The sequence below is a fragment of the Neomonachus schauinslandi genome, chromosome 6 (assembly GCF_002201575.2).
Source record: "Neomonachus schauinslandi chromosome 6, ASM220157v2, whole genome shotgun sequence".
Taxonomy (NCBI): Eukaryota; Metazoa; Chordata; class Mammalia; order Carnivora; family Phocidae; genus Neomonachus; species Neomonachus schauinslandi.
In genome coordinates, this window is record NC_058408.1 from 154,390,402 (window position 1) to 154,416,744 (window position 26,343).

At 56.4% G+C, this 26,343-nt stretch overlaps 2 protein-coding genes across 5 annotated transcripts; one reads left to right on the top strand and one right to left on the bottom strand.

Annotated features, from left to right (window-relative positions):
• Positions 1-417: 417 nt before the first annotated feature.
• On the bottom strand, positions 418-19,571 carry TUBGCP2 (tubulin gamma complex associated protein 2). 4 transcript variants are annotated; one of them, XM_021703784.2, is made up of 18 exons: positions 19,512-19,560; positions 16,813-16,972; positions 15,417-15,545; positions 14,481-14,657; positions 12,898-13,057; positions 10,553-10,760; positions 10,064-10,263; positions 9,514-9,703; positions 8,788-8,933; positions 7,148-7,328; positions 6,097-6,277; positions 5,158-5,330; positions 4,766-4,894; positions 4,264-4,384; positions 3,573-3,716; positions 2,925-3,053; positions 2,065-2,228; positions 418-806 (listed from the first exon to the last, which is right to left on the bottom strand). In XM_021703784.2, exons 2-18 carry the CDS (start codon positions 16,960-16,962, stop codon positions 671-673), a joined length of 2,718 nt encoding a protein of 905 aa, XP_021559459.1. In that variant the 5' UTR covers positions 16,963-16,972; positions 19,512-19,560; the 3' UTR covers positions 418-670. The 4 variants fall into 4 exon arrangements, with proteins under 4 accessions (XP_021559459.1, XP_021559456.1, XP_021559457.1 ...); XM_021703781.1 differs by lacking the exon at positions 418-806 and having other exon boundaries at positions 1,247-2,228; positions 19,512-19,571; XM_021703782.1 differs by lacking the exon at positions 418-806 and having other exon boundaries at positions 1,247-2,228; positions 16,813-16,998; positions 19,512-19,526.
• A 46-nt stretch (positions 19,572-19,617) lies between these two features.
• On the top strand, positions 19,618-23,650 carry ZNF511 (zinc finger protein 511). The gene is made up of 6 exons (XM_021703852.1): positions 19,618-19,808; positions 20,366-20,439; positions 20,710-20,911; positions 21,092-21,216; positions 22,306-22,455; positions 23,276-23,650. Exons 1-6 carry the CDS (start codon positions 19,656-19,658, stop codon positions 23,352-23,354), a joined length of 783 nt encoding a protein of 260 aa, XP_021559527.1. The 5' UTR covers positions 19,618-19,655; the 3' UTR covers positions 23,355-23,650.
• Positions 23,651-26,343: the final 2,693 nt, after the last annotated feature.

Genomic DNA, 26,343 nt, shown 5'->3' on the forward strand with positions numbered 1-26,343 from the left:
CTCCAGGAGGCTGCTTCTGGCTCTCATTCCTCCTTGCCCCCCAGGAGGACACCCCCCCCTCCCGGAGCAGGTGGTCAGAGCTCAACTGGGACAGTGACACATGACCTCTGGCAGGTGGGCAGCATGGCGGGAGTCACAGGTGTGGGGCGGGCCGGGGTCAGGTTCCACCCAGCACCTCTGCAGGCGGGCAGGTGGGCTGGGCGGGCAGGTGCTCCTGAGGACTCCCCCACCCTCTGGCCCGGCCCTGCGACAGCTCGAGGACCGTGCTGCCCCCTAACGCCCGGAGCCCAGCCTAGCACAACAGTGGATTTCTGGGAGTCCAGGCCTGTGTACCTGACCAGCTGTGGACACCTGGACCCCGTCCCCTGCATGGCATTTTGGAAATTATCTTCATGTTGCTCAAATGCCATATGTTTTCACTTCTCTTTATTTGAGAACAGAAACATTTTAAAAAGTGACCCTGCTCAACTGAAGGAAGCTCACAGAGCACAGCCGTGCAGACGCCCGCTCGGGTCTGGGCAGCTGCTGCAGGGCAGAACCCAGGACCCCGAGACACGAGAGCAGCACGCAGGGACGACATTCAGACTTCATATTTAAACAGCAACAACGGGTGGTTCAGCGCTATTCCAGTAAAAGGTTCTGAACTCATTTCTCCACAGCACCTGCAGCCTCACTGTGCGCTGACAGCGACCCTGGGCGCTGATGCGGGGGGGCCCCGTGGGACAGGCACCTGGGGGGCTGCCTTCTGGCTCCTCTCTGCAGAAAGACGCTCCAGGCGCTCCGTGTAGAAGCCATTGAAGTCCAGTCTGCGGGAGGAGAGGGGCTGGGCTCCCATGCAGATGCCCCAGGTGCAGAGGTGCCCTCCCTGCGGTGCCACGCCAGGCAACTGATCCACCCCACAGGCAAAGGGCCGGCTCTGCACCAGGTACGAGGAACACCCACCCACACAGCCTTCCCTGGTTCAAGCAACACTGACATCGGAACCTAAACACACATGCAAACTGAAAGTGGAACAACCAAAACTCCTAATTAGGGGTTTAAGCAGAAGCATAGCTTCGGTTTCTCTGCTAAAACCCCAGCAGAAGAGCTGTCCCCCACCCCCCACCCACCTCCCTGGCAGCCCTCCCCGGCCCCTGGATGTTAGGGCCAGCCTTACCTGGCACAAGGGCCCAAGGGTGCCACAGGCTGGAGGCACCTCCCAGGCCCTGTACTTAGGACATCAGACGTCCGTCTGACACCTTCCCAGGCAAGGACATCCCCACCCCAATCCCTTGGAAATCAGCTGACGCACTGCCTCCCCTCTGTAGAGCGGGGCGTCCAGGACACTGCCGGGCTCCACAGGTCATGGGAACCTGCTGGCCCCAGAACCACAAACTGGCTGACCAGTTTGCTGGCCCCCTGCACCTGTCTTCACGCTCCTGCACTGTCCTCCCCAACGGGCCCTCCCAGAGTCACCAGGAATGCTCCGTCACACCTCCTAAGAGTGGTGACAAGGCACAGCCAGCCCCAAGAGCCCAAACAGGAGGCTTTAGTAAGCGCTGCCATGACCCCCACTGTTGGCTCCCAGTGACTTCCTGGCCTGAGCAGCACCGCTGGTCTTGTCTTCCCTTGACTGCCTCCTGGCTGCTCATCTGAAAATGGGGTGATGCTGCCGCCATGCACGGCCCAAGGCTGGGGGCTGGGGGGGCCCTTCCAGCGTCCTGGGTCCTGGCTCAGGGAGCAAAGCTTTGGGCGAGCCTGAGCCAGCCCGGCCCACAGACAGGGACCAGCGCCGGGGGCACAGACAGTCACTGGTGCACACACTCACGAGTGAACACAAACCACCATACACGTGCATCTGTCACTTCAGGGAGTGAGCAGTGACCAGCAGCAGCACAGGAGGTGAGGGACGAACGCCCGCACACCCAAGCAGACCCCGCCTCAGTCACTCCCTCCCTGGGGCGGCCAAAAGCTGTGTGGTGACGGCGGGGGGCGGGGGGCGCACGGGGGAAGCCCGGGACTCCCGGCCACACGGGGACAGGATGGTGCCCGTGGCAGCCGTGGCAGGAGGCCATCCGCACCCACCTGGAGATGACACTGGCCATGCTATGCTCACAGTCGCTGGTGCTGTAGAGGCTCAGTCGGGCCAGAAGGTCAAGCAGATGTGCCGAGAAATTCTTATCAAACTTGTTGATGGTGGCCTCGAAGCTGGAGGTCAGCTGAGGGGCGTCCACGTGCTCAGCCAGGTACTAGAAGACACGGTCGCGCACCGTGAGTGCCTCTAGCCCCACCTCGGCACTGCTCCCTACCAGCTCGGCTTCCCTCCCCACCCCACCCCACCCCTTTTTTTTAAATAGAAGGGATTTGGGCAAGTTTTCATGTGATAAAAGTTAAGGCATCATAAAAGTTCCTGAGACTGCGGAACACAGAGACATGCTCTGTTTGGGCAGTTGGCGCCCTGCCCTGCTCCCACAAGGAAGCAGCAAGTCCATGCACCTCATGGATTCTTTACGTGGCTCAGATTTTCAAGGGAATGCAGCATTTTCTCCTGGCTCCCTCTCAGCAAAGGGAGTGGACACGGGAGTGCGGGCCTCAGCTCCCTCCAGAGCTGCGCCTGGTGCTGCAGGGCCCATGCCCCTCCCCGCATCCCCTCAAAGAAGGCGGAGACACCTCGCCCTTCTAGTTAAGGCTGGACTCTGTAGTGACAGCAGGGCCCACAGCCCCGTGCCTGCTGCGTGGCAGGCCCTCTGCGGACACCCCAACCCCTGCTCCGGGGAACTGTGGCCTCACCCTCGAGCACAGCGGGGCTGAGGTTTGGACAAATTTGGAGAAGAGATCCTCTAGCTCATGTTTGGAACCTAATTAGGATGAACTTTTTTTGATCAAAGGGACAACAGAATGGAGGGCTGCAGCGGGCCTGCTGGACGAAGCCGGAGGCTGCACACCTTCCTAGCGAGCTCCTTGCGGGCACGCTCCTCTGCCCGCTCAGCCTCCGTGGGCGGCCCCAGCATCGTGCCATGCTCCAACATCAGCCGGCCCAGCTCACCGTCCAATTTCATGCTCTGCGTAAATCTCTTGGGGTCAGGAAGAAACGCTGTTGTTAGTTTCAAGGAACCCAAGTGGACTATGTGCCACCACACAGCTGAGGCGCCATCTGCAGATGTGGGGACAGCAGACGTGAACTCGGGGAGCTGCACCTGTGCCCACATAGCTTCAAAGGGTGCCTGTCGGAGGGCTCGTCAACAGAGTCTTCTGAAGACGGCGTCTCCCCAGGGCGAGCCCCATACGGATCTGGCTCCCAGGCTCCTATCCCCCAGAGGTTGGCGACCACCTTGCACGCCCTGGAGTCCTGGTGAATCCTGTGTCACCCCCTCTGCCTCCCAATACTTACTTTCTGTATCAGCATTTTAGGCAGCTGCTTGTAACTGAATCAAATAACTTGAACTGGACAAAAAGAACGCCAGGCGCCCAGAAAAGGGCTGGGGACAGAGATACTGCAGCTGCTGGTCCCGGCCCACGACGGCGGAAGGGGACTCAGACAGACAGCCCTGCACAGGGCGGGCAGAAGGCGGGCGGGCTGCGTGGTGGCGCACCTGCATGCAGTTGGTGAACATGACGCACACGGACATGAGCCTGGAGAAGACTTTGAGCAGCTCGGGGTTGGTCAGCATGCAGTCCTTCAGACAGTTGTCCAGGAAGCTCGTGTGGTGACCCAGCACGTCGTCGATGTTGGACGCCTGCGTGGAGAGACGGCACCTGCCTTGGCTTTCGGCACGACTTTGCGAGGAGACCAGACCCTACGCGGGCCAGGCTGCTGCTCTGTGTACTTCTGTTTTGTTTCCTTTCCTTAAATGACCCTACGGCTTTTGAGAGAACACTTCAAAATACCCCCACAAAAAAATGCTAAACATGCCGCCAAAAGGCCACGGTTTTGGTTCTTCCACGGCTGCCGTCCCTTCATGCTTCTGGGACCTGCTGACGGGCCCCAGGGGTGCTGGGATGGGGGTGGGGGGCGCAGAGCCACCCCAACCCCAAGGATCTCCGCACCACCTCAGGGGAACCCCCCCCACATCCCAGTCTCACTCGCGCACACCTTTGCTGTGTTCACAAAGAAACCGCTTCCGTGTACGGAGGGCTTTGCGGTCTCCTCCTCACCAGCCCAGGGCACGCGCTGCACTAACCCCTCGACATCCGGCCCACTACGTTCCCTTCACGAGACCTACTTGGTGCAGCCGGCTGGCGTAGAGCCTTTTAAGCGTTATGCCGTATTAAGTTCAAACTCACAGACTTCAGGTTTTTCTCAAGGATGTGCCACGTTGGCTCCATCACTTCACACATCATGTAATACTGAATGTTCTGAACAAAGTTGAGCATCCGTTGTCGCAGAGTGAAGGCACCGGCAAACCTGAGCGAGCACAAGGAGGGTCACCGCTGTGGCAGCCGCGGGCCCCCCGCCCCGCTGTCAGGGTGCCCTGCGCTGAGCGCCCCCACACAGGCACACACGCCACCCGGTGTCACCGACCAGCGTGCGCGCTGGCGGGAGCGAACAAGCACCCCCAAGCCTCACAGGGCTCACGCTGACAGACCCGACCACCCGCACGTCCGCACCGACAGCTAAGGGACAGAGCCACGCCTACCGTGGGCGGCCACGGCCCCGCGCTGCAATGTGAAACTCGTCACGGGTCGAAAAGCTACAGAGCTGTATGACAAGCTGCCTTTCTAAAGGGGTGAAGAGTGAAACGCTCCTGCCTTGAGGGGAGCACCTAAGCGTGCAGAACAGACGCACCACTTTGCCGAGTGTAACGAGTACTGCTTGGCGGCCTTGTTGCTGATCCAGACGTTGCAGAGCTGCCGCTCCACGTGCTTGCAGTAGAACATGTGTCTGAAGAGCATCTGGTAGCGGGTCAGGGCTTTCCTGCAAGAAGGAAAAGGTGACCGACACCTGGTGGGCGCTGCTGGCCTCAGAAACTGTGAGGCTCACGGCACACAGTGGCCGAGGCTCTGACATCGCTGATGCCGTTCTGCTCCCTGGCCACCAGGCAGCCAGGCAACCCACCCCGCACAGAAGTGGACGTGGACAGCTGCTGCAAACGGTCTGCAGAGTGGATACAATCCTGCCTTCCGGGCAAACCTGGAATTGTGTCCAGGGCAGCTGGTGCCGGAAAGATCAATGCTCACCTATTGATAATCAGTGACAGAGGCCACTTAACAACATAGTCAAAAGAGAAGGCCTCCAGGCCGCTCAGCGTGAGCTCAGTGGGGTCGGCATGGACCATCGCCTTCTCCTGCTTGGTCTCGATGGCCAGAACCCGCAGGAGCTGAGTGATGAGGTCATGAGGCATCAGATCGATCTTGAGAAAGACAAAGAAAAAAGCGTCACATCCTGACCGCTGCCCCAGCCCAGCTGCCCCACGAGCTGGAGAAGCAAGTCTGGGACTGAGGTAGCTTCCTCTGACGTAGACTCTGCATCCAGGAGGCTGGCTTACAAAACAAGTATCTGCCAATAAAGCCTCAGCCACTTTCCGCCAAAGCAAAAAGTGCAGAGAGATCATTTTTAAGATGCCCGATGGCGTAAACGAGAAACTACACAGCAAAGCCTAAATCCCTTCAGATTTATAATTTCACCACAAGTGCCAGGACCCGGCCGAAAGAGCGGCATACTTAGTGGAAAACAGTAGGCTGACCGTGAACAATGTTGGGGCTGGGGCGCCAACCCGTTGGTTCAGTTGAAAGTCCACGGGGACCTGCAGACCGCCCGTATCCCTAACTATGAATAGCCTACTGCTGACCAAGAGCCTGACACACGTGACGAGCACGTATTTTGTACATCATAACATGTACCGTGCTCTTATGATAAAGTAAGCTACAGAACAAGAACCGTTAATAAAAAAGAAAATACGTTTATGTCACTGTACTGTATTTATCGATAAAGATCTGTGTGTAAACGGACCTGCGCAGCTCACACCCGTGTTGCTCAAGGGTGAGCTGCGGCATCACCATCAGGAGTTGGGTTCTCCTGGGGTTTCATGGCCGTCTTGCTTAGGCAGCTGCCCAACCTATCTGGACGCAGGTTGGTGGGTCTGAAGGGCACTCCCCCAGCCCCAGGCCCCGACCCACCTTGAGGTCATCCTTGAAAGGGTCCGTGTTGGCAGTGCTCATGCGCAAGGCCAGCTCCAGCAGAGCCTCCAGACGGGTGGGCGTGATGTCGTCCACTGGCTTCTTCAGCTCCTCCTCGGTGAGGTCCATGAAGTGCACAAAGAAGTCCCCCTGGTCCATCAGGAAGTAGCGCTTGATGGACCTACAGAGCGGGTGGGGGCACGGGGGTCACCAGCGCAGCTGTGGGACCCGCAGAGTGGCCTAGACTTGGGAAAACTGACAGACAGCTGACAAGGAAGAGCTGCGTGCAGACGAAGGGCTCCCAACACAACCAGCAGTTTGGATGATGAGGTGGGGCCAGGTGGGCCTTGGGCAGCGCAGCCCAGGGAGGACGAGCCAAGCTCCTCGCCCAGCAGCGCTCCCCTAAGCAGGCCCGACCCTGCTCAGCTTCTGAGACCAGACGAAATCAGGCGTGTTCAGGGTGGTATGGCCATAGACCAGAGAAGTACATTAGAAAGGGGAGAAACAGGGGCGCCTGGGTGGCTCAGTTGGTTAAGCAACTGCCTTCAGCTCAGGTCATGATCCTGGAGTCCCGGGATCAAGTCCCGCATCGGGCTCTCTGCTCGGCAGGGAGTCTGCTTCTCCCTCTGACCCTCTTCCCTCTCATGCTCTCTCTCATTCTCTCTCTCAAATAAATAAATAAAATCTTTAAAAAAAAAAAAGAAGGGGGAGAAATGGTCAGCTTCACAAATGAGCAGAAACGAACAGCTCTTAGGCACAGGTGAGGGACCGCTGTGTTCAGAAAGGGCTGGTGGCCCTGGACCGGGGGCAAGACTGGGCAAGCTGTGTCACTCCAAGGTGACACAGGCAGACATGGCCCCACTGGGCTCTGGGTAGCAGGACCAAGGTGGCAGGGTCACAACTGTGCAAGGTTCTCAGGCTGGAGACAACCTAGCAGCATGCTTGTGTTTCTGTCCACAAAACGGAGCCACTAAGAGTAAGTTTCTGGCCTTGGTCAGACGCCAGGAGGGTTCCACGAGCCGAGCTAGAAGGCAGAAGGCAGACAGCTCACCTCAGGTGCGCCACGAGCTCCTTCTCTTCCATCAGGAAGGCCAGCAGGACCTTGCTGGCGTAGTTAAAAGCCTTCTCGATTTGCTCAACATATGCTCGCTCCTTCAAAGTGTAGATGATCTCCTTGGCCACTGGGCAGGTGACATCATGACCACACTCTCTGACTACATTCAGATATTTTCCTGAAAAGAAAAGGAAAAAACAGATTAAAAATTTCACTATACCAACACTAAACCACAGGCCCGAACCTCGGATACTGTGACCCCAACACTAGCTAGCGGACTGGAAACATGGTTCTAGAGCCCTTTACGTGAGGCAGGGAAACACAACTGATGCCCGTGAAGGACAGAAGCAGTAAGTGCTACAACAGGCTAGACTCTCTTTCATCAGGATTTTTCTAACAAAGAGCACAGAAATAATTTCAAAAAAGCTTTCAGAGAATGAGGTTCCCAACCATCTTCCAACCCCGTCCTTGATCACCAAGTCCCTGGCTGGAAGCCTGTCCGGTTCCCAGCCCATATGATGGTGAGTGGAACACCACTGGGCCACTGAGGCCCAGGTCCTCGACTGCTGTTCCTATAGTGGTGTATGAGACTGACCCAGAAGGACTGGATCTTTGGACTTTTTGTTGCTGGCGCTGAGCTCCTAAAACCCTTGCAATCTTGCGGCTCATGAGCCCCTTCCGAGCACAGCTGAGTTTATGCCCAGGAGGTGACTCTGGGGAGCCCCTGTCCAGCTCAGGCTGGGAGCTGCGTGCCGGGGAACCAACCCTGTGACCAGAGGGCGGGAGCTTTGGTCCCACCCCCCGATGCCAGGCTCGGAGAGAGGCTGGAGACTGGATAAATCAACGGCCAAACATTTCATCACTCACGCCTGCATAATGGAACCTCCCTACAATTCCTAAGTGGAGCGGTGTGGAGAGTTTCCGGGTGGTGAACACGTCCACACGGGGATGGCGCACCGAGCGCCACGCACTTCGGAGCTCCTGTGCTCGGCACCTGCCCAGACCTCGCCCCGTGGACCTCTTCAGCTGGCTGTTCACTTGCATCCTTTCTAATAACCCGGTAATCTAGAAAGTAAAGTGTTTCCCTGAGTTCTGTGAGCCGTCCTAGCAAATCATCAACCCCGAGGAGGGGGTCACGGGAACCCCCAATTTGTAGCCACGTCAGACAGCGGTGCGGACAGCAGTGTTGATGTGGGGGCCGCCCTGAGGGACTGAGCTCTGAGCCTGAGGAGCCCGCGCCCACCAACCCTGAGAGGTCCGTGCCGGGACTGGGCTAATTCACAGGACGCCCAGCTGGTGCACAGACAACAGGAGAGCTGGATGTTGGTGTGGAAAAGCCGCACGTCTGGCACCGGCTGGGAGCAGGAAAGCAACTTTCCTGTCAGTGGTAACAGAGCTCTAGAAACGAAGTAGTGAAGAAAAGCCACCTGGGAGACAACCTCCTGGGGTCAGGGAACAAAATGACAGCACCCAGAGCCGCAGGAGTCAGACGGGACAATGGCCAGGCACAAGAAGACCCTGTGGAGGCTCTGCAGCCCTTGCAGCGCACGGCGGGGCCCCTGCCCAGCAGCAGGGGCACAGAGACAGAGCCACAGGACAGAGGGCGAGCGTGTGCTGGGCTGGGGCGCGAGGCTCACCTGTGCTGAGCACCTTGCCGACCATCTTCTGCAGGAAGGAGGGGATCTGCCGCTGCACGACGGTGTACCTCTGGTCCCAGTACTTGTCGTTGTAGTCCTCCTGGATCTTCTCCTTCCGCAGCTCGTGCTCCTCCACCATGAACTCGCTGGCAAGCACAGGACGCTCTCAGGCGGCAAGCCACGCCAACAGGCCGATGGGCTCAGCATGTCCCGCGCCCACCGTCCCCAGCTGAGAGCCCGCTCCGGGGCTCCGAGGACATTCAGGGCCACGGGGTGCAGGTCGACCTCTCTAGTTCCACCCGTCAGGGGAACGTAGCCCTTCCCTCCCGTGTGAACACAGGCAACGAGCCGACCCCCACAGCAGGGGGGCAACCCCTTCATGCCTGTTTCAGATATCTCTTAGCGAGGCACGGTTTTAAAATCACGTTGTCAGGCCCCCCCAGACTGTTACGCGAATCACCAGCAGGGAAACGCTACTTCTAGGCCTGGCTTTTCAAGTCCTTTAGCAAATACACCTCAACAGGACAGACTTGTCTATGGGCCGCCCCGGCTCCTCGAACGTGCTGGACACCCACCCTCCCCAGCTGCGACGGAAGCCCGCGGCAGGAGGCCGGGAGCCGCACGGAGGTGATTCTGACCCCACCACTCGACACGCTGAAGCCTCCCTGGGCAACGTGGCTGCACGTGGCGTCTTACCCAAGTTTCCCCAGGCTCCACGAGCCCTACCTGTAGGGGTCATTGATTATCCCTCTATAGATCCACTTCTCCAGAATCTCGAAGTAGGGCACGCTGGCGGCCTTGGTTAAGTACAAGCACAGCTCCTGCGCCTGGCTGTCGCCCGTGTAGTTGAAGCTCCGGTCGTGGAGAAGGCTCAGGGTGGACCCCCCGACACACTCGCCCTTATCCACCGAGGTGGCTGCCAGGAGGGGGGGCGGCACTCAGTGCTGAGAAGGGCTGCCCGTGGCTCCCCCAGCTACGTCACGACACCCCAGGTGCTCCTTTTGTGGGGGACACTCAAACCGTAAGCTCGTAACCACTAATGAAAGTTTATCAGTAAGAGCTTCGAGAGTTTTCCTCCCACAGGTTAAAACACGAAGCAATACAGGCTTTGGCCTCACACCCTGGCGTCCACAGTGAAGAAACGAATGCCTCACACGCTGGTCTGGGAGTCTCACCTTCACACGCCACGACCCACCCCCATGGAATGTGCCTGTCCACTGCCCCAAGTCCCTCCCATGGCCCAGCCAACATGGCGGGTGGGAGGGTAGGCACGCACCAAGGGAGGCCAGGATGTCGACGGTGCGCATGGCCGGCTGGATGTAGAACCAGAGCTTCTGAAGTGACAACAGGCCCTGCCTCTGCAGCTGCTCCAGCTGCGTGACCAGGATCAGGTACTCCTTCACTAGGGTTCTCATGGCTGCCGCCAAGGCATGGTTCACCTGTCCGTATTCGAAGGAAGACTTTTCTTCAATGAACCTAGGAGGGAAAGGAGCACCCAGGACCCATGAGCAGGGGAGGCTACATTTTCAGATTAGATGTCAGATGCTCTGAGCCCCCTCCCCACTCAAGCTCTTCGAAACCAGCCCCCTGCACTTGTCCCCAGGCCCTTCAAAACCGTGTCAGGCATGAAACCGGGTCACAACAAGATGAGAACGCTCTTTAGAAAAGGAGTCAAATGATCTTTACAGACACAAAATGGGAGCTCCAGGGGTCAAGAGCACCTGGGAAGGCCCGTGTCCAGCCTCAGGTCCCGTCTGGCATCTACCTGGTCACCGTGGAGTAACTGGAAGCCACGGGGAGGATCCTGTTCACCAGCTCCCTGATGGACAGGTCGAGGTTGGGGTCCACGAGGAAGGTGCGGCTCTGCCTCCCAGTGAGGGGCTGGGCGGTGATGTACCTGCCGTCCACACCCACCAGCACATAGAGCAGGTCCTCCACCACGGCTGACTCTTGGGAGGCCAGGGGCAGCGTGCCTGTGGGCCGCAGATACCAGCTGGGCCATGGCCTCACCTCCAGGGCCCCTCACTCCCACTGACCTTTCTCCTGCCCTAATCTACTCAGGCACCCTCTACTGATTTCTCTGTTATTCCCTCAAACATTCATGGGCATGAGAATCAGGCTGTTCACTGGGATCTGACTCATCCCAGGGAGCTTAAAGGCTGGGATTCCAAAAGCACCACAAGCACAGGACAGGTGGAGCCTGGGCAATGCACCACAGCCTTAAAGCACCAGGCAGATAAAACCCTCTGAACACAAATAAAAGCCTGACATTTAAAAGGAGAAAGTCAGGAATATAAGAAGCACTTCTGACATAAGCTGTTGTTACAGCACTTGTCACAACTTAACAAGTCTGGGCTGCTGTGGGGTGAAAAAACTTTCTTTAAAGACTTGGAAGTGGTGACAACTTCCAGCACGTGTGCACAGTATGAGACGGTTTCCTTACAACCACCCAGTTAAGGACAGTCACAAGCCATCAGCCAGGGCCACCGGCCAAACGCCTCCCGGCCCAGGCAGCTCCCAGCCTCTCTCGGTTCACAACCCTCGGCGTCCTCCTCTGCTGGGACAGACGGCCACGCATGGGGAGCACACGCAGCAGCAACAGAACGGTGTCCGTGCCCCGCCTCGCAGCCCAGCCCTGCACAGCCGGCCCAGTGGGAGCCCGTCAGCCCCGTGGCACCGCAGAACCGGGGCCTGGCAGCGCAGGGGAGCGCTGCAGCGCACGTGGCGCTTCACAGGAGCACTGCTGGCACCGCCCACCGGCGCACCAGCCTGCTGACGGCGGGACACAGGCTCTGAGCACAGCAGCTGCCCGTCTGGGCGAGGCACGGGTCACGCGGCCTTCAGAGCCACGCTCTGGACTTCAAGCTCCACTTCCTCTCCACAGCTCCGACGGCCATCAGGACAAGCCCGCTCACAGCTCCGACCGGAGCGGCAAAGCTCAGCTTCCTGTTTCTCAAGCGCAGGGGTGCCTTCTAGGAATCGCCATCAACCCCCCCCGACTCACTTGAAATCTGAGCATCACCCCAGTTAGAGCCCCAGTGGATGCCCTCAGTGGGGGGGTAAGGGGTGCAGCACCGGGTCAGCTGGTCCTGCGGTGGGGACCCTGGCCTCGGGGGGCAGATGCCACCCTGCCCTCCAGCACCCTGCTCACACGTGGAAAAGGACAGCGTCACAGGCTGAGAGAGCAAGAACAGCGGGGTGGCACAGCCAGCCTGGAGGCTGAGCGCTGAAGGGACAGGGGAACAAGCCAGGCTGAGGGGACACTGCACAGCAAGGTGTGGCCTGGAGGCCAATCCACCAGGGTCTCTGCGGCTCCCCAGAGTTTGAGGGGTCACTAGAGAAGCTACACGGGACACAGGCCTGAGGCTCAAAGCCGCTAGCTCTGGGATGACGGAGACAGCCACAGGGCAGCAGGGCAGGATGCGAGGCCCCACGCCACCGGCTACCTGGGCCAAGGGAAAGAAAGCTAAACACCCATTCCTCAGCCACACCGGCTGCAGTTCAATGCCCATTCGCTACGTTCCACAGATGGCCCCATACCAGACAGAGCAGATCCATAACATTCCTTTAACACAGCAAGCTCTGCGGAGGTGCTGAGCCCCAAGCCAGTGAGAGCAGAAGGACTGTGTCTGGGCAAGAGGGACAGATGGGGGGGGGGGGGGCCTGGGACCAGGCTGGTGCAGCAGGAAGGAAGCAAACACAGGTGCCACTCCAGGACCCGGTGACCTGTGACCAGTCGCCGTGCGAAAAGTGGAGACGCTAGAGGGAGGGTCAGGAGCCCCACTGCAGACACACACAACAGACAGATGGCCACGTGAGACCAAAATTCAGGGAGACATCCTGAGGATAGAGATCTGGGATCGCAATGGGGACAATATGATTCCTTAAAACAAACGAGGTCACCCTGCAAAGGAAAAGTGGCAAGGAAGACCTGGGAGCAAGCCCCAAGGATCTGCTTGGAAGATGAGGTGGGGGGAGGAGGAGAGAAAAAGGAACATCCAGAGGCAGCGAGAGCACAAGAGCTCGGCACTACCGAGGATGAGAACTCAGGAAGGGCAGTGCACCACACGCTCAAAGGCACCGGGTGTTAGAAACACACACATCACCTACCTACAGGCACAGCCGTGTCCGTGCTCACGCCTGAGCCAGTCAGGAAATCCCCAACCAGTGTGGGTCTCTCATATACCCACGGCGGAAAGACAGGGAGGCGCTGGCCGGAATTTTTTTTGTTCTGCTTATCTCGAAGCAACTTTCTTGTAAGTTCTAGAGACTGGTGAGGATATTTTCAAAAACAAAAAGAGACATACTTTTAGTACCAATACTTAAAACTGACATCTACGGCACCAGAGGAGTCAATCACTCAACACACGAGGGTTCAATAAAAACGTGAAGAAATGAGCGTCTCCATGCCCATCACAGCGCAAGGCTCTGGTGATAAGACAGGGACCCCGCCTCTCATTGGGGTCTCGGTCTGTGCAGAACCCACAGGTAAGCCAGGAGCACGGGCAACAAGCTGCACCTTTCTTGGGAACACCTAGACATAGACTCAATGGCTTTTTCCTGGTGGCACGAAGTCTAGACATGACCTGATGGGTGGAGACAAGGCCCCACGGACAGCCAGCTAACGAAGGGAGCCCCTACCTGGGCCCCTCAGGGCCAGGGGGAGAGGCCACCTCCTGCACATGCCCAGAGCTGCGGTCCTCCTGCGGGACCAGCCACCAGAAGCTGACCAGGGCAGTCCTCAGAAGTACCAGGTCAAGGGTGGCCAGCGAGAGGGGAGGTGCAACTATTTCCTCATCTGTCACACAGGGTAGCAGTGTGAGGACACGGGAGGTGCTGATGTAAGACAAGCAACCAGCGCTGGCTGCCGTGCCCGTCAGAGCCACTGAGCTCAACAAGCACAAGCTCTGCTCAGACCCTCATGGGTGCTGCTCTGAGGGGCCTGAAGGCGACAGGGGCAACCCCATGAGAAGACAGACGTATATCAAGGGACTGGGGCAGGACATGAAATCAAGAGCAGGAGAAGCGGCAAGTAGGAGAGATAGAAAATGGTCTATAAAGTATATTCTTTTTTTTTTTAAAGATTTTATTTATTTGCGAGAGAGACAATGAGAGACAGAGAGCATGAGAGGGAGGAGGGTCAGAGGGAGAAGCAGACTCCCCGCCGAGCAGGGAGCCCGATGTGGGGCTTGATCCCAGGACCCCGAGATCATGACCTGAGCTGAAGGCAGACGCTCAACCAACTCAAGTGCCCTAAAACTGGTCATTTTATTATTTATTTATTTATTTATTTATTTATTTATTTAAAGATTTTATTTATTTATTTGAGACAGAGAGAATGAGAGAGAGAGAGCACATGAGAGGGAGGAGGGTCAGAGGGAGAAGCAGACTCCCCGCCGAGCAGGGAGCCCGATGCGGGACTCGATCCTGGGACTCCAGGATCATGACCTGAGCCGAAGGCAGTCGCCCAACCAACTGAGCCACCCAGGCGCCCCTATAAAGTATATTCTTACAAAAATAAACTGTCAAAAACTAATTGAGGGAAAGGAACAATCACAATTTACGGAGGCTGAGATCCATGCAGTGCCCCCGACAGGCAAGCCTGACAGCCTGGTGGGTCAGAACCTTCCTGCACCGTTATCCACTCCTGTGGTCCAGGACTGTCACCCCTGAGGGTGGTGGGGGAGCCCTACCTGCTGTAGCGTGGAACCCGTGGCCACACTGCCAAGCTGCTTCCTCAGCTCCTCAAGCTCCTGCATGGAGATTTTGGAGGCCGTGGCAGGGGCACTGAAGTTGGTGGAGCCGCTGCCTGCAGCGCTGGCTGCAAGCTCGGCGCGTTCTTTCGCATTCTGTTGTAAATACTGCAGAGTCTGAAAACACATAAGACCACGATCACATGGGCCAGCTCTGCAGAGCACAGCCGGCCCCCGCTTCCTTCCTTGCCGACTCCACGTGGAGGAACAACGGGAACCCCACGAGTCCTGAGCTGCAGTCTGGTCTCTCAGCGTTTGCTGCCACAAGGTGCCACGGCTCCAAATCAGGACAGGAGGAGAATCCGATGGCCGCTTGACAGCCAATCCCCAAACTCCGTTCCCAAGGGCACGGCCCCGTCTCTGCGCTCGGCCAGTCTCCCATACTGCAGCGGGACCACTCTGTCCGTGCCCGGCCGCATCCTTGACCCCTGAACAGGCCCTGGGCCTGCAGAGGGACAGGGCCAGGCACCTCCCTGGACGCTCGCGGGCGCAGCGGCTCCTCCAGCCTCGACCTGAGTGCTTTCCTTAGTGTCGCAAAGGACATGCACAATTCACAACACGTGAGAACACAGCACGAGACAACGAAAAGTAAAGCCCCCCTCCCCCGGGAGGTGGCAGCTGTAATACTTCTCAAGTTCACTGCGAGCGTGAGCTCTGTCCGCTCTGAAGCACCACAAACACATCCGTATGGTACCTCATGGTGCCACCAGCATGGGGCAGGGGAAGCAGCACAGAAACGTGCCGCCAGGGGCGCTGTCTCAACGGGGCAAACCTCGCAAGCGTCCACCAGCGCAAGCCCCCCCACGAGCTCCACCAGAAGCCCGCCACACGTTCGCCGTTCCCGACACTCCCAACGTGAGCCCATGCAGCCGTTACCTCTCTGTCCTCCGTAAGTTTTGATAACAGGTACACCAGCGGGTCAAGGTTCCTTGTGTTTTTAGATTTCAGTTCATCATATTTCTTTAGAAAATCTTCTGGAGTACGAGAAAATTCTGCTATTTTAACCTCAAAAGCACAAACACGAGAGATTCAGTGACAATAACAACTTTTAAAAATCTTCCAGAAAATTAAACACAAAAACCAAAATAGTGAAATTAGGTAGGCTAAATGATCACATACCTCTGAAATAAGACTTAAACCCAACAAACAGTTTGTTAACCCTATGCACGGTCTCCCCTGTAGTTTCCCTCCTGTTATGCTTCCTCAGCCTGAGATCAGGAAATAACCACTTAGATTTTTCTAACAGTTTATGCATTTGCTTCATACATTCAATGCTATTCCCTTTGGAATTAGGCACAGGCTCAGGGGTTATGTTTGCTCACTGATTTATGGTGTTCCCCTTGTTATAAATTACATTCACTTTTGTGTTCCCAAACACTCTCCGCTCAGTGAATTTTCCTAATTATTATGGTGCCATTATTAATCTACTTAAATAATTGAAGCTTCAGGGCGCCTGGGTGGCTCAGTCGTTAAGCGTCTGCCTTCGGCTCGGGTCATGGTCCCGGGGTCCTGGGATCGAGTCCCCACATCGGGCTCCCTGCTCGGCGGGAAGCCTGCTTCTCCCTCCCCCGCTCCCCCTGCTTGTGTTCCTGCTCTCGCTGTCTCTCTCTCTGTCAAATAAATAAATAAAATCTTAAAAAATAAATAAATAAATAAATAATTGAAGCTTCATGATGTGTTTCTAAAAATAAATTTCAAAATTCTCTCTTACTGAAAATCTGTAATTTTGAATTATATATTATTTGAATAAAGATAGAAAAATCTGCTTTAAAGGGATGTCAATACAGTTAATACCAGGAGCTTCCTTTTCTTTTCAAGTTTTTTATTTTTATTTTTTTAAGTAATATTTACACCCAATGTGGGGCTCAAACTCATGACCCCGAGATCAAGAGTCGCATGCCCCAGGCAACTGAGTCAGCCAGGCATCACCAGGAGCTTCCTTTTCATCCAGAGGAATAGGAGTCTCCTTCCTCACGGGACCCAGAACCTGCGTTCTGAGGTCAGGTTGACAGCCCAGCGCTCTCCCTGAGCCTCCAATTACTCATCTGTACAACAGGGTGAGTTACAAGAACTGCTATGAGGAATCATCAGAAGCACTGAGTTGAGCACAATACTTGGTCCAAGAAAAGCCTTTAACAAGCATTGTCTGCCATCAACACTGGTGACGCTGTGGCTGCTCAGGCAGGAAGCTGGTGAACTTTGTGCACAGCACTGCACCAGGACGGGGCCCGCCTCGCCCAGGGCACAGCGCAGCACCAGGGACGGAACCCACCTTGGCACTGTGTGCAGATACAGTGGTTGTGACATAGGGGGTCCTATTCTTCTGCAGCAGGTCGATATAGACCTCAGCCCCATCCCCTCCGTGGACACGCAGCAAGCTGAGCAGCTCATTGACGTCATGGTGAATCCGAAATTCACTCATAGTTTTGGCTCTGAAACAACATCACAACAGGTTTTCCTAAAGGTAAGAGGAAAGCCGTTTATAAAAACAAAAGTGTGCTAACAGCTGTAGTGAAGACGAGGCCCAAGTTAAATATCAAACATCAAGCAGAGAAGACTCAGCACACACTCCCGCAATGCTAATTAACTAATGAATATTAATTTGCAAATCCACACTGAGAAAGTGAGGCCCTCATCTCCTAGTATATAAACATTTAAAACTGGCCAGAGCCAGGGTATCTCCAAACATAAAAGCAGAACAGTTAAGCATGAACACACATACTTGTAAAATCTGGAGGTGCTCACAGTAACCAGTCACGGACATGAGGTGCATCAGGGCATGGGTTGTGGAGTCCCAGCCAGTCTGAACCCTGACATGGCCAGGTCTGGGCTATAGGGCCCTAGGCAAGGAGCCTGTCCTCTCTAGGCTTCTTCTGACAAGGGTGACTAGTAAATCGTACCCACAGAGCTGCTGTGAAAGCACCAAAGGGCCCATACTTGGTAAGTCCTATGGTGTTGTTACTAGAGAAGCAAGAATAAGTGTGCTTTTACTACGTAGGGCTGACCAAGTGCAAATGTTGTTACTGGAGAACTGGCTGGTTTTACAAAAGGAAAACTGGATCTGAGTCACCAACAGCATCCTAAACCATCAGTCACCTTACCAATCACAGAGGACCCCGAACGAGGCACTGTAAACTACAAGCAAGACAGCAAAGAGGACACGGAACTTTCCCACTGAGGCCTCTCTGAATCCAAGGGCAATTGGTTTTATCCATGTGCTACAAGGTTTCCCAAGGAATGTGGGTTGTCCTATACTGGCTGGACTGAGGACCCTTTGTCATGCTAGATGGCAAGCACGTTGTTTCCCACCGAAAGGAAACAGCTGTCCACCAGATACAAGCAGGTGGAGAGAGCACTTCAGAAGAATGATCATCTGAGAGAACGTTTAAAACTATCTGCCCAAAACTTTGTGTTTGTGGTAAAAATACAAGCACAGACATGCCCACGTCACAAATATTAATGTACAAGGAAGCCAGTTCTCTGTGGAGATCTGGAACGATTCCTGCAAGAACCTGCTCTCAGCTGCAAGCAGGACCTCTCCTGGGAGGACATCTGGAAATGTGTAAGGGACACTTCTGGTTGTCACAGTGACCAGAAGGGTGCTCTTGGTATTCGGTGGGCAGGAGACCAGAGAACCTAAACATCAACAGAAGCACCCCACCAAAAATGTCCACAGCATCCCCACTGAAAACAACATTGAGGAGCATCTAATCACAAGAGCCCACTAGATCTTTCTGACGCTCCTGAGTTCTTCTGTTAGTGGCCGCAAACACAGACGTCTGTGACAGGGCAGAACTCTCCTCCTCCCCGACCGTGAGCTGCGCAGAGGGTGGAGGCAAGGGCGCCTACTGCACATTTCCCCAGGAATGAGTTAGGCAGAGAGGTGGCAGCGAGTGTTTGTTGAGGGCTCAAAGCTAATTGCACAAATGGGCTTGGAAAACATTAGACAGTTTGTGAAAAAAAGTCGACTCCTAATGCTTTTTCATAAGAGATGAAAAACAGAGTCTGTCCAGAGCTCTTCCCAGCTGCAAAAATGATTGACTGGGAACGTAGCCACACACCTTTACTTCCAGAATGAAATAAGTTAATTATACTTTTTAAATTACGTTTTTTCAAGTTATTTTTTAATTTGTTAAAGAAAGACCCCCTTTTCCTGACCATTGCGTGCACGCGTCCTACTCCACGCTGAACCATCTGTGCGAGGAGTGGAGAGTCAGCCTTGGAGCCATCCCGCCCACCCCCTACGGCAAGTTCCCAGCATCGTGGCATCCCTTAAATCATCCATCAGTGTTTTAACTAGGTAACTGTTTCACAGTCGTCTCCCCAGCTAGGCAGTAGGCTCCAAGGTAGCAGAGCCCGCCTCTACTTCTTCCGCGGGGGCACCGGGCACAGCGTCCTGCACATCCCAGGCGCTGACGGGATGCAGGACACTAGAAAGGCAGGCGGAACAGGCAGGGCCTGACCGGCCAAGAGGGGGCCCCTGGACCAGGGGGACCAAGGTCACGGGAGGCCGCCGAAGGGCTTCCAACAAGACGCGCTACGGTGAAGCGCGAACTGTCCACAGACCACTCTGGCTCCGGTCTGGTGACGGGCCCGCAGACAGGAATGACCCAGGGGCCGCCCCGGCCCTTCCGGCGGGAGGCAGACGCGCTGCGAGCAGTGAGGCTGAGAGGGGCAGTGCGAGCTTTTACAGGCAGGAGTCCGCATGCCACGGTCTGCGAAGGGAACTCCGAGGTCCCGTGTGGGGACCCGACCGTGGGCGGGACGACACAGGGGCCAGGGCGGCGCCGGAGCGCGGGCGTCGGAGTCTGACAGCGCGCGGTCCAGGGGCGAGCCACTGGCCGGCCTGCGCCCGCGGGCAGTCGACGCGGGGAAGCGCTGCGCACGCCAGACGAGCGCGCAGGGAAGGAGGACCGCGCCCGGCCTCGCCGCCCCCCAGGCTCAGGCGCCGCCGCCCCCCGCCGGACTCACCGCTGACACCCCGCGTCTGGACCCAAGCCGCCGAAACCCCTCGCGCAGCCCGCGCCGGTAGCGGAAGTGACGCGACGTCACTTCCGGCCCGGCCCGCTCGCAGACGGTGGCCGGCAGGCTGTCGTACCGCCGGCGCGCAGGGTGATGCAGCTGCCGCCCGCGCTGCACTCCCGCCTGGTGGGGGCACCCGGGGCGGCCGAGCCGCTGCCTGTGGAGCGGGACCCCGCGGCTGGGGCCCCGCCCTTCCACTTCGTGGCGCGCCGGGTGCGCTTCCCGCGGGACCACGAGTTTTTCGAGGTGTGTGAGCCAAACGGCGAGAAGGCAGTTGTCGACGTGGATGCGGCCGACTCCGGGCGGGGGCGGGGCCGGGGCCGGCGGGAGGGGCGGGCCTGTGGGGCGGGACCGTTGGGTGGGGGCGGAGCCTGCAGTCGGGGCGGCCGCTGGAGGGGCGGGGCCTGCGGGGCGGGACCGATGGGTGGGGGCGAGGCCTGCGGCGAGGAGGGCGGCCGGCTGGAGGGGCGGGCCTGCGGGGCGGGACCGGTGGTGGGGGCGGAGCCTGCGGCCGCTGGAGAAACAGACCGGCGGGGCGGGATCGATGGTGGGGGCGGAGCCTGCGGGGCGGGCGGCCCGGTGGTGGGGGCGGAGCCTGCGGCCGCTGGAGAAGCAAAGCCTGCGGGGCGGGACCGATGGTGGAGGCGGAGCCTGCGGCCTCTGGAAGAACAGACCGGCGGGGCGGGACCGATGGTGGGGGCGGAGCCTGCAGTCGGGGCGGACGCTGGAGGGGCGGGGCCTGCGGACGCTGGAGAAACGGGACTACCGCGCCCGGCCCCGCCCACCACGTACATGTCCCGCAGGACGGGGATGTACAGCGACACCTCTACCTCCAGGACGTGCTCACGCAGGTGACAGGGGCGCCTGAGAGGCCCAGGTGAGTGGCTCTGGGCCCAGCACCGCCCCCTCCCCGGGCCCCGCCCGCCCCTAGCGGGTGACCCGCTGCCTCGCTCTCTGCCCAACCACCGTCCACGCCCCTCTTGTCTGGCCTGGCCGCCTCCTAGCTGGCCTGTGAGCATTTGATTTGGGATTGGGAAGGAAACATCAATGCTTTATCAGGCTACTTGGAGGACAGGTGTGGACCGGCGGCCTGAGGCCCTCTGTTAGCAGCAGAATGGCCTTCCCACGAGGTGGTTTCTTTCGCCAGGGTGCCCGAGTTCACCTGTCAGGTGGCAGGGTGCTGCCAGGTGTTCGACTCCCTGGAGGACTATGAGCACCACTACCACACTCTGCACAGAAACGTCTGCTCCTTCTGCAGACGGGCCTTCCCCTCCGTACACCTGCTGGACATCCACATACTGGAGTGGCATGACTCGCTGTTCCAGATCCTGTCCGAAAGGCAGGACATGGTGGGTGATGCATCGCGTCCACTGGGCCCAAGTGCAGTCATCTGGGGCTGGGGGGAGGGGGCGGGGGGCTTGTTCCTGAGCTGTCTGCCTAGTGGGTACCAGCGCCGTGGGGGTCGGGCCAGGTGAGGGGGCACCATGGAGGTGGGGGTCAGGACAGAGGTGACATCATTTACGTTTCAGTATCAGTGCCTGGTGGAAGGCTGTACAGAGAAGTTCAAGACCAGCAAAGACAGGAAGGATCACCTGGTGAGACGTCACCTCTACCCAGCTGACTTCCGATTTGATAAACCGAAGAAAAGCAGAGGGTATGTGAGGCGGGACACAAAGCAAAAGCTGCAGGCCATTGAATTTAGAAGAGCATTTTGGGTGTAGAGATTCTAAGGATGGCGCTGTAGTGAAGCATCTGCGTTACTTATGTCACGTTTAGCTGCAGATACGGAATCACTGACCGATCAGCAGTTGTTCGTCAGGAGGGCTTGAACCAGTAGGGGATGGTTTTGCTGCTCTGTTGGGAATGAGTGGGGTCTCAGCGCTGTCTGCCCCGGGGCGTCTAGGAGCATCACCCCTTTCTCTGCACTCACACTAGAGCTGTACCTGCACCTCGCCCCCCACCCCAGGTGCCAGCCCCACGTGGTGCTGACAGCCCCTGGGAATTTGTCCCAGGCTGTGAGGCCCTCCCCTCACACTGACCCTGTGATTTTTTTTGTCTGGTTGGTGACTTGACAATAAAGCTCTTTGCCACTGTCACTGTTAAGAGTGCACCTGGGAAATGCTTCAGGGGTAATTCTTGAATTTGTGTTGTATTTCTTTGCCTCTTTCAAGTGATTCTTTGAGTGGTCCTTCAGAACCTCCTGAGAATTGTGTTGATTGAAGTTTTTTCAGACCAGTTTCTCTCAGTGGGACTTTGCTCTTTAAAGTAATGTAATTCTGAAAGCACACTGCAGCATGGGACAGTGGGAGGCTTTGGATGTGAGGTAGCTCTCTCCTTCTGGAGGGATCATTTCAAGGAGAAAAGCCCTGCAATGCTGGGTCCAGTAGGGGTTAGGGAGGAGACTCTCAGTACTCTGTAGTTAACGTTAGTACATTTTTCACGTATGGTCATGAAAAGACTTTCAGCTCCCTTGGTAGGCACTTACCACGTGGCACCCCAGAAATACTATTTTCAAAAGATAAAGTGTAATTGTTACTAAGCTTATAAACGTGGCACCTGTTATATTAATGTTCACTTGGGATTTTGTCGTAATGCTTGTCTTTGTCTTGGTAGTCTAAGAATTACAGTATGCCAGGATAGCTATAAAATATTTTTGCAAGAAACAGTAGTGTTTTTGTGGTGAATTGGTTCGTGAGGGAAGACAGGGTCACAGGGGCCACCGCTCACCCCTCTGTCTCCACAGCCCAGCCACGCCGGTGGCCACTGTACGAGTGTCGGCAGAAGCTCTGGGGGCTGATGGGGAGCAGTCGGGAGGGGACGCCATGGAAGTCTGCTCTGAACACGCAGCCCCCCTCCCAGAACCCGTGGGCGAGCGGTGGATATACAGCCACAGGTTAGTACCTGCCATCTGTCTGCAGCAAGTTCTGAATGTGTGTTTTATGAGGATGACGCTGGGCTTGACCCTGGGCAGTATTCTCACAGAGAGAAGCAGATGCTGGGTCGGAGTGTTGGCTTCCGCAGCGGTTGAGAGCCTATTTCTGTTTCTCTTGAATGTCTCAGTTTCTTGTGCGTGCCCTGCTTTGGGACCCCGGAAGGCAAGGCACCCCCTCCTCTTTGCATCGTGGCCTAAACTGGGATAGAAGGACCACTGGCTGTAGTTGCTGAAGTTATGATCTACAAGTCTTTCTCATACTCATTATTCTCTTATTGGGTTAAACTTGATTTTAAGTCTAATTTTGGGGAAAATGTTGGACAGAAGAAAAGAGATTGCCAACAAATGCAAACAGACAGGAAGATGGGCTTGTATCCCTCCCGCTGCCCTCGCGCTCCCGCCCAGACTTTGGCCTGCAAGTGGGTCCTGGATGCCCGTGGCTTCTTCCAGATGCTGGGTCACAGGAAGCCTGGGCTTGGAAGCTTGGCATCAACGGCCCTCCTGGCCGAGTGTCCCAGGCAAGCGCGCTGCCGGCTGGGAGAGTGTCCCTCAGGAAGCAGGTCTGAGGCAGCTGGCTAGCCGCAGGAAGGGAGCTGCCCTGGGGCCTGGGGTATAGGGCATCCAGGGAAAGGAGCGCCCATGGGCTGAATGTCCCACAAAGTGAAAGAGAAGGAGCCCCCCCAGAACAAGAAGAGCATACTCGTGATGCTGCTTTTACGAGTTGGGTTTTTTATTGGCAAAAACCATAATGGTTTAGTATAAAGACTTTTTTCCTTTTCAGAATACCTTCTACCATCTGTTTCGGTCAGGGTGCATCACGAGGATTTAAAAGCACCAAGAAAAGAAAGGAACACCAGTGACAATGTGGACAAAGAGCCATGGGCCTCCGAGCAGACCCCAAGGGGGGCAGTTGCCTTTCGCAGGACACGGGGTCAGTAGTGCGATTTCTCTCGCCTTCTGGTGTGGCTGCCCTAGGACCCAGGCCTTTGCCACCCTTGATCCTCGATGCCAGTCCCTCGGTGGACCACTGTGTGACCGCAGAAGCAGTGACAGACCCACCAGTTCCAGAAGTGGTCCCGACACATGCTCGGGAACGAAACGGGGGCCATCCTGAGGATGTGCTTTGTAAACACGTAAATACTTGCTTTTAACAGTCTCCAGTTAGTCGTCACTTGTATGTTGTTGAACTGGGTACAGAAGTGAGCAGCAGCTACCCACGGCTAATCTGTTCTCAGTGCTGGGTTATCAGGAAGATTTACGAAGGCTCAAACCCCCAGGGGGTGAAGGGCAGGGTGCAGCACTGAGTTGCTGATGTTCATGGCTTGACGAGAGGCTCCTGGGTCACCCCTTCACCACACCAGCGATCAGACCTGATGGGGTTTAGTGAGAACCAGGGAAGGCTCATGTGTGCCTCGGGGGGCAGTGCGGCCAGGGTGGCTTCTCCAAGGAAAGACCGTGATGGGGCAGTGAGGGAATGTCGCAGCGAGGGAGGGGGCTCTGGTCAGAGCTCCAGGGCCTGGCTGGCACATGCTCGGCAGGAACAGAGCGGACTTGTTGTACCGTCGTGTGGATGAGCGTAATGCAGCTACAGGGGAAGCAGTGCTGGGAGCAGCACCTGAACGGAAACACCGGGGTCAGCTCGGTGTTGATACAGTCGGGGCTCTCAGGGCTACACCTGGCGGAGTGGGGACCCGACAGCAGGGTCTCTCTCTGGAGGCCCCGTCTCCATCGGGCATGCGCCTGGGATGCTTCTGTGCTGACTGCTGGCTTGAGGGCTCCAGCTCAGCCAGCAGCAGGAGGATGGGCCTGCCCCTCCCCACCTCACCTCCAGCCTGTCCTTTCCAGGCTCTGGGCTTGGCTGGAGGCAGCTGGTGGTCATCTGTGGCTCCTGGCATGGAGGCTGGTGCCCCAGCTCCTGGCATGGGGCCACACCTGTGGCTCTCCGGAATCTGGAGCCAAGGGACTGTCGGGGGGTCATGTCACAGCCGTAGTTTCACGCAGGAAAAGCTCTAAAGGTGGGTTAACAAGTGCTTACAGAAAAAAAACAAAACCTAAAGTGCAGGTCCTAGGACATCAACAGGAGACCTAGTGTGCACTTCATGGAGGGTGGCGGGGCAGAGACCAGCCTTGGCTGGGGGGTGTGTGTCAGGGCTGACCCAGAGTCCCTTCTTTGGCTCTTAAAAGCACAACATAGAGACAATGCTAACTTGCGAAACTCCCATTCTGTCTCTGTCCACCTCCCCTCAGAGACCTTTCCTTCTCCAGCTCCTGCACGGCCCCCCTGCCCAGCCCCCCTGCATGGCCCCCGCCATCTGCAGGAGCACACTGGCCTTTCTCACTGCAGCACGTTGTGCTAAACGTCGTTGTCCACAATGTCAGCCCCAGTAGGACTGTCGTGTAGTTTTGGGGGCCTGTCCGTCCTGGGTTCCAATCCTCACTTCGGCCCTACCCAGAAAGCTGCTCGTTCAGTCTGTCCTGGTTTTTCTTCTGAGAAATGGAGGATGTCAAACTTCAGAGAAAGTGTTTCTGCTGCCAAACCTGGGTGTGGTTTCCAGGTCCAGTGTCAAGGGGAAACTCAACTGGACACGCTGATGACAAGGAAGAGCTTGATTGCAGGGTGCATGGGAGTAGGACTTAAGGATAGGCTGTCAGTGTTTGAGGATGCTGAGTTTGCATTAGTCCATTTGTGGTGGGAAATGGGATTATCATACTTAGGTTTAAATATTCAACATGTTGTTATTTGGGAGACCAGAGCCCATTGGGGTGACCGCATTTGTTCCTAATTGGTGTGTGAAGTGCTCAGGCTCACAGGGAGCAGGGCAGAGCACCAGTCTTGGCTCTTGTCCTGGGGGCACCATGTCCTCAGGCTTTGCCGAGTTCCTCAAAATCATATTCAGAACCTCGTGAGTCTGCTCAATGCCCCTTGGCTCACCTTTTTTTTCTTTTCTCTTTTTGTACCTTATTTTGGATGGAGTGGGTTTCTTTTCTCATTCTGATATTTGGGAAGTTAGGCACTCTCTCATGTTATCTCAGAAATTTTAATATGTGAATACTTGTTCGGACCTAAGATTGATCGGTATTCTTTCCCTCCCCCCAAACAGTACATGGACTGTGGATGTTCGATTCCACCATCTGGAGCCGTGTGTGTGATGAGAGGTGGACACTGGCCTCTGGGTCCTGTCTGTGTCCCCACACACACTGCAGCCCCACAGTTAGCACTGATTCTGCTGGAAACATTGTCCTCCTGCCTAACGAATCTCTTGAGAATTTCCTTTAGTGAGGGTCAGGAGGAACGAGCGTTCTCAGTTCTCTTTGCCTGGAAAAGTTGTTCTGTTCTTGTTCTTGAAGGAGAGTTTGGTCAGGAATACAGCCCTTGCCGGCAGTTTTCTCCCTAAGTCGGGTGAGGGTCTCATTCATCTCATGGCTGCTGCTGAGGGTTCAGCGGTCAGTCTTGTCACCGTTCCTCAGAAGGGCTCTGTCTGGCCTCCGTCTTTACTGTTCTGTGGTTCCTCTCGACAGTTAAGGGAGTGCGTCTGTGTACCTGCTGCCTCTTCACTCTGTTGTGTGAGCCGGGGGTCTTATCTCCTCACACATTGCCTCTCCCCGATTCTCCGTTCCTTCTCCTCAAACTCCAGCCACACGTGTCTCAGACCATCTCCCTCAGTGAGCTGTGTTTCTCACCAGCCCTTCCATATTTTCCATTCCTTTGTAGGGGTCTTTGCTTCATTCTGGACGATTTCTTCAGTTCTACTTTCTAGTTCACTAATTTTCTTATCAGTTATATCAAATGTGCTGTTAAACTCATTCAGATTTTAATTTCAGTAGTTACGATTTTCAATTCTGTTAGTT